Source organism: Lissotriton helveticus, chromosome 4_1 (genome assembly GCF_964261635.1).
Source record: "Lissotriton helveticus chromosome 4_1, aLisHel1.1, whole genome shotgun sequence".
Taxonomy (NCBI): Eukaryota; Metazoa; Chordata; class Amphibia; order Caudata; family Salamandridae; genus Lissotriton; species Lissotriton helveticus.
The window spans coordinates 81556996-81567286 of NC_136063.1; the positions used below are offsets into that span (position 1 = coordinate 81556996).

Consider the following 10291-nt stretch of genomic DNA (forward strand, 5'->3'; position numbering starts at 1 on the left):
TCCAGGGTGACATGGGGCGGGTAAAAGGGGGTCTGGGAGTTATGAGACCTCAGTTTATTATAAACGTGTGCTAACGTGTGTGTGTGTGTGTGTGTTGGTGCTTTCACTGTACCCGGGCAAACTCGACATAGTGTCTGCATAAAGCAGACGATTGTGAACTTTCCATCGAGCGCAGGTAACGGGGAGTGTTCCAGGGCGGCGTGCTCATGACATCTCGGGCTCCTCTCCCGGCTGACCGGGGTCGGGTGGACCACCAGCGGATGGACGGACACGGAGACAAAGGCTGGCCGGGGCGCGGGCTCCGGCTACATCATCCAACCGGAGGGTTCTCTTTTATCCACAGCTCATTGGACAGCTAGGCTGCAGCCTCCAGTCCAGTAACCAATCATTGCACACCGCGGGCTATTTTCGAACGTGGGGCGGTCTCCTCAGCCAACCAGAGCAGCCCTCCGTCTGTGAGGACATAAATAGGGCTCTTTCCCCGTTCGACGCCATTCTTCTCTGCCTTCGCCGAGAGAGACCGCTCCCGCCATGGCCCGCACCAAGCAGACAGCCCGCAAGTCCACCGGCGGCAAAGCGCCCCGCAAGCAGCTGGCCACCAAGGCTGCCCGCAAGAGCGCGCCTGCCACCGGCGGCGTCAAGAAGCCTCACCGCTACCGGCCCGGCACCGTGGCCCTCCGCGAGATCCGCCGCTACCAGAAGTCCACCGAGCTCCTCATCCGCAAGCTGCCCTTCCAGCGCCTGGTGAGGGAGATCGCCCAGGACTTCAAGACCGACCTGCGCTTCCAGAGCTCCGCCGTCATGGCCCTGCAGGAGGCCAGCGAGGCCTACCTGGTCGGGCTCTTCGAGGACACCAACCTGTGCGCCATCCACGCCAAGAGGGTGACCATCATGCCCAAGGACATCCAGCTGGCACGTCGCATCCGAGGCGAGAGGGCCTAAGGCGACAGACCGACCCGGACAACCACCACAACGGCTCTTTTAAGGGCCACCACCCTGTCACCTACGAGCTTATCTTATCTGTCATGGCACGTGTTTTACAGGTTAGGGAGGGTGGGCTGTGAGTACCTCGAGCACTGGGCAACTTATACCGCCGGCTCTGGAGAAACCAGAGCACTCTGTGTTCACAGTGCACAAACACCTCTCCAATGTGTCCTTCATTTTAAAGCGTTGTTTGGGTGGAGGGTTGTGGTCGGGATCCGCGGGTCACAAGCCAGCACTATGGGGCATCTGTGCTCCCGGTACGTCGGGTTCTGAGAGTACCTCGAGTACTGGGCAACTTATACCGGCTCTGGGGGGGAACCGGAGCACTCCGTGTTCACAGTGCACAAACACCTCTTAAATGTGTCCTTCATTTAATAGAGCGCTTATTTGGGGGTAGAGGGTTGTGTAGGGATCCGCTGGTCACAAGCCAGCGCTATAGCGCATCTGTGCTGCCAGTACATCGGGTTCATGTGTCCGATTTCAGGAACGTTTGCCCCGGGGCGGATTATAGCCGTTCCCCAGGGTCTTAAAAGTACTAACACAACGTTAAACCGGCTCACACAAACACTGTTCGCCCCATACATGGAAAAGAATAAGCCCAAGGGCAGATGCGCGAATTCCCAGTGGGTTTATTTAACCTCATCGTTACAGTGCTTATGTGACACTTGGTCCCAACGAGGGCTCATTCATAGGAATATGTTAATTTAAAGAGGCAAAACGGGTTGCCTGCTCTGTCGGCCCTCGGTCTGCAGCAAGCCCCGTGAGAGCGGGCCTTTCTGCACTCAACATTACCCTTCTAAAACACATATTTCTCAAGTGATAACAGAAGCACATTAGCTCTTAAAAGGAGGAAGTGATTGGCCCTTAAAAGAGCCGTTGTGTTTGTTGGTGATGCGCCTCGAAGCCTTACTTGGCGCTGGTGTACTTGGTGACGGCCTTGGTGCCCTCCGACACGGCGTGCTTGGCCAGCTCTCCGGGCAGCAGAAGGCGGACTGCAGTCTGGATCTCCCGGGAGGTGATGGTGCGCCGCGAGTTGTAGAGAGCCAGTTTGGAAGACTCGTTAGCGATGCGCTCGAAGATGTCGTTCACGAAGGAGTTCATGATGCCCATGGCCTTGGAGGAAATGCCGGTATCTGGGTGCACCTGCTTCATCACTTTGTAAATGTAGATGGCATAGCTTTCCTTCCTGCTTTTCCTGCGCTTCTTCCCGTCCTTCTTGGGCGGCTTGGAGAGCGCTTTCTTAGAGCCCTTCTTGGGAGCCGGCGCGGACTTGGCTGGTTCAGGCATGGTGGACGCTCTTTCACTGCTTGCTGTGAAGCCGAAAGAAATACGGAAGGAGGGCCCGGCACTTGTATTTATGGGCTTGGCCTGCAAAGCAGTCTCCTTCCCAGCTCTCTCTTCTCATTGGCAGGCTCCCCACTTCCTATGTTAAGCCCTCCTCCAATGAGAAGTACTGTCAGCGCCTAGCTGTCAACCAATCAGACGCTCTCGAAGTCTTTATATTACCGAGTCCAGCAGAAAGAGAAGTATTCTTCTCTCTGTTGTGTGACTGAGACCCTAGATCGATCGCCATGTCTGGAAGAGGAAAGCAGGGAGGAAAGGCCCGCGCCAAGGCCAAGACACGCTCTTCCAGAGCCGGGCTCCAGTTTCCCGTGGGCCGTGTGCACAGGCTGCTCCGGAAGGGAAGCTACGCCGAGAGGGTGGGCGCCGGTGCCCCCGTCTATCTGGCTGCAGTGCTGGAGTACCTGACCGCTGAGATCCTGGAGCTGGCCGGCAACGCCGCCCGGGACAACAAGAAGACCCGCATCATCCCCAGACACCTCCAGTTGGCCATCCGCAACGACGAGGAGCTGAACAAGCTGCTGGGCCGAGTCACCATCGCCCAGGGAGGAGTCCTGCCCAACATCCAGGCCGTGCTGCTGCCCAAGAAAACCGAGAGCCACAAGGCACAGGGCAAAGCAAGCAAGTAAAGGCCCGCAGACCCCCGTGGAAACACACCCTAAACACAAAGGTTCTTTTCAGGGCCATCCACAGACTCCATCAAAGAGCGTATCCGTGCCGAGGTGTTACTCTGGCGGCTTCATAGGTGCGGCAGCGCCCGCACCGCACCGTAGCTTCATAGGGGGGGCATGCCCAAGCTCTGGCCGTACACTTTAATGTTGTCCCGTCCCAAAGCCTAGCATGAGGCCGACCATATTAATGTTTTTGATTTTTTTTTTTTTTTTGTATATACATGTATAATTTGAATATTCAGGGACACATTTTTGCAGACTTGCCCCAGCCGAGCGGGCACCGAACGCGAGGGTTAGGCGGGCCGCGGTGACAAGTGGGGGCCTGGAACGGAGGAGTGTGCGTGTTTGACTGTGATCAGTGCACCGGCGGCAGCTGCTGAGCCCGATCGGGAGCCCCTGACAAAGAGGCGGGCTGGGAGCGCGCTCTTTTTCAATCAATATATACATGTATATTTTTTTCATTTTTGGGGGACACCTTGTGCAGGCTTGCCCCAGCCGGGAGCGAGATGTGGGCAGTGTTACTAGGTTGCAGGCGGCCAAACACAGCGGGGTGGTGTCGGTGAGTGTGTGGGCTCCATTAAAACATGCCCGAGGCTGTTCATATTGGGAGGGGGAAAGGAACGGGAGGTTTAGGCGGGCCGGGAAGGTAGGTGCTTGCGTGTGTTTGACTGTGATCTGCGCACCGGCGGCAGCTGCTGAGCCAACCCATAACAAAGGCGGGCTGGGAGCCCGCTCTTTTTCAAACGGCAACGGCCTCTCCAGCCCCCGCTCCCTGCGGAGGGCGGGCCGTGGCCGGGCTCTCCCGCCTCACAGGGTATCGTCACAGGGCTCCCGCGCGGGTCCGCTGCTCCTCCATATAAGCAGCCGCTGCTGGTCGAGACTTCATTTCTGCTCACAGCACCGAGAGGAGAACATGTCTGGACGCGGCAAAGGAGGGAAGGGGCTCGGCAAAGGCGGCGCCAAGAGGCACCGCAAGGTGCTCCGGGACAACATCCAGGGCATCACCAAGCCGGCCATTCGCCGCCTGGCGCGCCGTGGCGAGTCAAGCGCATCTCCGGCCTCATCTACGAGGAGACCCGCGGGGTGCTCAAGGTTTTCCTGGAGAACGTGATCCGGGATGCCGTCACCTACACCGAGCACGCCAAGAGGAAGACCGTCACCGCCATGGATGTGGTCTATGCCCTGAAGCGCCAGGGCCGCACCCTCTACGGATTCGGCGGTTAAACACTCGACTTGCCCACGGAAAATAACGCAAAACACCAACCCAAAGGCTCTTTTAAGAGCCGACCACGATGTCATGGGAGAGCTGTGTCTATGCACTATTGTTGCCGCAGAGCCGGGATCGGCTACTCGCTAGCCCAATACGAGGGGATTTGCTCCGGTGCCACCCTACCATGTCGGGCGCTGTCCCGTGGCCCAGGAGCCCTGGACTGGGTCCCTAAGGGGGTGTTTAGACCGGACCAGGGGCACGCCATCCTGGAGCCCTGGACTGGGGACCATGGGGGGCTTTTGCCCGGCCCACGAGCCCGCCATGCTGGAACCCTTCCCTGCGGAACTAAGGGGGTGTTTAGACCGGCCCAGGTGCCCGCCATTATGTACCCCTTGTCTGGGGACCTACGGTGGGTTCAGCCCGGTCCAGGGGCCTGCCATCATGGCCTATGGTGGGCTTAGCCCGTCCCAGGGTTCCGTTAGCCTGGAGCCTTCACTGGCCAGATAAGGCAGGTTTAGCCCGGCCCAGGGGCCCGCCATCATGGAGCCCTTGCCTGTCGACCTATGGTGGGCTTAGCCCGTCCCAGGGTCCCGTTATCCTGGAGCCCTAAACTGGGGACCTAAGGCGTGTTTAGCCCGGCCCAGGGGCCCGCCATCACGGAGCCCTGGACTGGGCACCTAAAGTGGGTTCAGCCCGGTCCAGGGGCCTGCCATCATGGAGCCCTGGACTGGGGACCTAAGGTGGGTTCAGCCCGGTCCAGTGGCCTGCCATCATGGAGCCCTTAACTGGGGAGATAAGGCAGGTTCAGCCCGGTCCAGGGGCCTGCCATCATGGAGCCCTGGACTGGGGACCTATGGTGGGCTTAGCCCGTCCCAGGGTCCCGTTATCCTGGAGCCCTTCACTGGGGAGATAAGGCAGGTTTAGCCCGGCCCAGGGGCCCGCCATCATGGAGCCCTTGACAGGGGACCTACGGTGGGTTTAGCTCGGACCAGTGGCCCGCCATCATGGAGCCCTTGCCTGGGGACCTATGGTGGGTTTAGCCCGGACCAGGGACCCGCCATCATGGAGCCCTTGCCTGGGGACCTAAGGCGTGTTTAGCCCGTCCCAGGGTCCCGTTAGCCTGGAGCCCTTCACTGGGGAGATAAGGCAGGTTTAGCCCAGCCCAGGGGCCCGCCATAATGGAGCCTGGACTGGGGACATAAGGTGGGTTCAGCCCGGTCCAGGGGCCTGCCATCATGGAGCCCTGGACTGGGGACCTACGGTGGGTTTAGCCCGGCCCAGGGGCCCGCCATCATGGAGCCCTTGTCTGGGGACCGAAGGTGGGTTCAGCCCGGTCCAGGGGCCTGCCATCATGGAGCCCTGGACTGGGGACCTAAGGTAGGTTCAGCCCGGTCCAGGGGCCTGCCATCACGGAGCCCTGGCCTGGGGACCTAATTGGTGTTTAGCCCGTCCCAGGGTCACGTTATCCTGGAGTCCTTCACAGGGGAGATAAGGCAGGTTCAGCCCGGTCCAGGGGCCTGCCATCATGGAGCCCTGGACTGGGGACCTACGGTGGGTTTAGCCCGGCTCAGGGCCCCACGAGTCACGCAGTTCACCGACTATTAAGCCCCCCACGTAGTGGGGGCTTACAGCGCCTGGCTGGGAGACAAAGTTGGAGTTAGCGCGGCCATTTCGCCGCCCGGCCATCTGGTCGCCGCAGATCACTGGGCCATCTGGTCGGCGACCAGATAGCCCAGTCAGCTACGGCGACCAGATGGCTGGGCGGCGGAACGGCCGTGCTATCTCCAACTTTGTCTTCCACCCAGGAGCTGTAAGCCCTGGGGCTTAATAGTCGATAAAGTAGGGTTCCCATGCAGGCCTATAGGAAGAGGGTGTGGGATCCGAAATTGTGTGGTGAACCACCATGTCCGTTTACGGGTCCCTCTGGGCCTTTAAACAGCGGTTTCAGTATTTTTCTTTTTTGTGTGTGGACATTTTGGTTCAAGGGGACGTGGGCACCACTTCTACCCAGGGCTGGTGAGCTCCGATTCGGGTAAAATTTCCGCATTTCCCCCTTAGCTGGAGGTCGGCAAAAAAAAAAAACGATACATACACTTTTTTTCTAACTTTATGTTCAAGCCATGTTTCTAGCCATGGCTGGTGAGCTCTGATTCGGGTACAATTTCCACATTTCCCCCTTAGCTGGAGGTCGTCAAAAAAAAAAAATATATATATATTCTCATTTTTAAATTTTTTTACTAACTCTTTAGGTTCTAGGGGACAAAGTCACTTTTCCTACCCAGAGCTGGTGAGCTCCGATTCGGGTAACATTTCCGGTTTTCCCCCTTAGCTGGAGGTCGGCAAAAAAAACAAAAAAAACTATATATACTTTTTTTTTTTACTGTCTCCTTAGGTTCAAGGGGACAAAGTCACTTGTTCTACCCAGGGCTGGGGAGCTCCGATCCGGGTACAATTTCGGGTTTTCCCCCTTAGCCGGAGGTCGGCAAAAAAAAAAGAAAACTAAACTTTTTTTTTTTTTTAACTAACTTGAGGTTCAAGGGGACAACGTCACTGTTTCTACCCGAGGATGTGGAGCTCCGATCCGGGTAAAACTTCAGGTTTTCCCCCTAAGCTGAAGGTGGTCCAAAATAAATAAATAAAAAAAAATATATACACATACAATTTTTTTTTCTTCTTCAAATAACTCTAGGTTCAAGGGGCCAAAGTCACTTTTTCTACCCGGCTTATGGAGCTCCGATCCGGGTACAATTTACCCATTTAAAACTGTTTATACAAAATATATATATATTTTGCTCAATGTTTAGGTTCTAGGGGACTAAGTCACTTTTTCTACATAGGGCTATGGAGCTCAGATTAGGGTAATATTTCAGGATTTCCCCTTAGGCTGGAGGCGGAGAAAAATAAACGTCATTCAAAAGGTATATAAAGCACTTTGCATTATCAGATCCTAGCCTTCAGTGTCCCAAGCCCATTTCTAGCCTGCAGGCACAAAGTGTCTATTTCTGCACAGGGCTATGGAGCTCCGCGCAGGGTGAGATACCCCCCTGTTACAGTATCAGCACAAGGCTGTGGGCCCATTCCTAGCCTCCAAACACCTCTTATAGGGATACTTGTAACATTTGGCGGAGTTAATCTTCAAAGGGGATACAGTTGCTCCTACGAGCCTGGGCTATGGAGCCCCGCGCAGGGTAAGATTTCAGGTTCCATCCCTGGCTGGCGGTGGGAAAACGAAAGAGTTATTTATTCCAACACTGTATCTAACCCCTTTACAGTATCAGACCCAGGCCTGCAAGACCATAGGCACATTTCCGACCTCCAGGCACCTATTTTCGTGATACTTGTGACATTATGAAGCCTGCAGCTTCAAGGGTACAAAGTCACTCCTCCTACCCAGGGCTAAGGAACTCCGCGCAGGGTAATATTTAGGGTTATACTCCTGGCTGGGGGTGTGAAAACAACACACTTCAAAAGTCCAATAAAGTGTATGTCACCCCTTCACAGTGTCAGATGAGGCCGGCAAGGCCATGGGTCTTCTTCCAGCTCCCAGGCACCAATTTTACTGATACCTGTGACATTTGGTGGTGTTAAGCTTCAAGGGCATGAAGTCACACTTTCTACCCAGGGTTATGGAGCTCAGCGCAGGGTAAGAATTTAGGTTATCCCCCTGGCTGGAGGTGTTAAAGCAAAACACTCCACATGCCCATTAAAGTCTATTTCACCCCTTCACAGTATCAGGAAAGGCATGCAAGGCCTTGGGCCTACTTCCAGCCTCCAGGCACCAATGTTACTCATACCTGTGACATTTGGTGGTGTTAAGCTTCAAGGGGATGAAGTCACACCTTCTACCCAGGGTTATGGAGCTCAGCGCAGGGTAAGATTTCAGGTTATCCCCCTGGCTAGAGGTGTTAAAGCAAAACACTCCACATGCCCAAAAAAGTCTATTTCACCCCTTCACAGTATCAGGAAAGGCCTGCAAGGCCTTGGGCCTACTTCCAGCCCCCAGGCACAAATGTTACTGACACCTGTGACATTTGGTGGTGTTAAGCTTCAAGGGGATGAAGTCACACCTTTTACCCAGGGTTATGGAGCTCAGCGCAGGGTAAGATTCCAGGTTATCCCCCCGGCTTGAGGTGTTAAAGCAAAACACACCACATGCCCAATAAAGTCTATTTCACCCCTTCACAGTATCAGGAAAGGCCTGCAAGGCCTTGGGCCTACTTCCAGCCCCCAGGCACCAATGTTACTGACACCTGTGACATTTGGTGGTGTTAAGCTTCAAGGGGATGAAGTCACACCTTTTACCCAGGGTTATGGAGCTCAGCGCAGGGTAAGATTCCAGGTTATCCCCCCGGCTTGAGGTGTTAAAGCAAAACACACCACATGCCCAATAAAGTCTATTTCACCCCTCCACAGTATCTGGAAAGGCATGCAAGGCCTTGGGCCTACTTCCAGCTCCCAGGCACCAATTTTACTGATACCTGTGACATTTGGTGGTGTTAAGCTTCAAGGGGATGAAGTCACACTTTCTACCCAGGGTTATGGAGCTCAGCGCAGGGTAAGATTTTAGGTTATCCCCCTGGCTGGAGGTGTTAAAGCAAAACACTCCACATGCCCAAAAAAGTCAATTTCACCCCTTCACAGTATCAGGAAAGGCATGCAAGGCCTTGGGCCTACTTCCAGCCTCCAGGCACCAATGTTACTCATACCTGTGACATTTGGTGGTGTTAAGCTTCAAGGGGATGAAGTCACACCTTCTACCCAGGGTTATGGAGCTCAGCGCAGGGTAAGATTTCAGGTTATCCCCCTGGCTAGAGGTGTTAAAGCAAAACACTCCACATGCCCAAAAAAGTCTATTTCACCCCTTCACAGTATCAGGAAAGGCCTGCAAGGCCTTGGGCCTACTTCCAGCCCCCAGGCACCAATGTTACTGACACCTGTGACATTTGGTGGTGTTAAGCTTCAAGGGGATGAAGTCACACCTTTTACCCAGGGTTATGGAGCTCAGCGCAGGGTAAGATTCCAGGTTATCCCCCCGGCTTGAGGTGTTAAAGCAAAACACACCACATGCCCAATAAAGTCTATTTCACCCCTCCACAGTATCTGGAAAGGCATGCAAGGCCTTGGGCCTACTTCCAGCTCCCAGGCACCAATTTTACTGATACCTGTGACATTTGGTGGTGTTAAGCTTCAAGGGGATGAAGTCACACTTTCTACCCAGGGTTATGGAGCTCAGCGCAGGGTAAGATTTTAGGTTATCCCCCTGGCTGGAGGTGTTAAAGCAAAACACTCCACATGCCCATTAAAGTCTATTTCACCCCTTCACAGTATCAGGAAAGGCATGCAAGGCCTTGGGCCTACTTCCAGCCTCCAGGCACCAATGTTACTCATACCTGTGACATTTGGTGGTGTTAAGCTTCAAGGGGATGAAGTCACACCTTCTACCCAGGGTTATGGAGCTCAGCGCAGGGTAAGATTTCAGGTTATCCCCCTGGCTAGAGGTGTTAAAGCAAAACACTCCACATGCCCAAAAAAGTCTATTTCACCCCTTCACAGTATCAGGAAAGGCCTGCAAGGCCTTGGGCCTACTTCCAGCCCCCAGGCACAAATGTTACTGACACCTGTGACATTTGGTGGTGTTAAGCTTCAAGGGGATGAAGTCACACCTTTTACCCAGGGTTATGGAGCTCAGCGCAGGGTAAGATTCCAGGTTATCCCCCCGGCTTGAGGTGTTAAAGCAAAACACACCACATGCCCAATAAAGTCTATTTCACCCCTTCACAGTATCAGGAAAGGCCTGCAAGGCCTTGGGCCTACTTCCAGCCCCCAGGCACCAATGTTACTGACACCTGTGACATTTGGTGGTGTTAAGCTTCAAGGGGATGAAGTCACACCTTCTACCCAGGGTTATGGAGCTCAGTGCAGGGTAAGAATTCGGGTTATCCCCCTGGCTGGAGGTGTTAAAGAAAAACACTTCACATGCAAAATAAAGTCTATTTCACCCCTTCACAGTATCAGGAAAGGCCTGCAAGGCCTTGGGCCTACTTCCAGCCCCCAGGCACCAATGTTACTGACACCTGTGACATTT

General features: G+C 54.7%; 3 protein-coding genes across 3 annotated transcripts; 2 read left to right on the top strand and 1 right to left on the bottom strand.

Annotated features, from left to right (window-relative positions):
- The first annotated feature begins 471 nt into the window (after positions 1-471).
- Positions 472-943, top strand: LOC144826985 (histone H3). The gene has a single exon (XM_078685449.1). It carries the CDS (start codon positions 532-534, stop codon positions 940-942), a length of 411 nt encoding a protein of 136 aa, XP_078541575.1. The 5' UTR covers positions 472-531; the 3' UTR covers position 943.
- A 947-nt stretch (positions 944-1890) lies between these two features.
- On the bottom strand, positions 1891-2271 carry LOC144827890 (histone H2B 1.2-like). Its single transcript, XM_078686051.1, has one exon. The coding sequence runs from the start codon at positions 2269-2271 to the stop codon at positions 1891-1893; it is 381 nt and encodes a 126-aa protein (XP_078542177.1).
- LOC144826986 (histone H2A type 2-C-like) lies at positions 2126-3194 on the top strand. The gene has a single exon (XM_078685450.1). It carries the CDS (start codon positions 2556-2558, stop codon positions 2952-2954), a length of 399 nt encoding a protein of 132 aa, XP_078541576.1. The 5' UTR covers positions 2126-2555; the 3' UTR covers positions 2955-3194.
- The last annotated feature ends 7097 nt before the right edge of the window (positions 3195-10291 follow it).

What these genes read in the sequence shown, in the direction of transcription:
- LOC144826985 (XM_078685449.1), top strand. Translation starts at nt 532, where the DNA reads ATGGCCCGCACCAAGCAGACAGCCCGCAAGTCCACCGGCGGCAAAGCG.
- LOC144827890 (XM_078686051.1), bottom strand. Translation starts at nt 2,271, where the DNA reads ATGCCTGAACCAGCCAAGTCCGCGCCGGCTCCCAAGAAGGGCTCTAAG.
- LOC144826986 (XM_078685450.1), top strand. Translation starts at nt 2,556, where the DNA reads ATGTCTGGAAGAGGAAAGCAGGGAGGAAAGGCCCGCGCCAAGGCCAAG.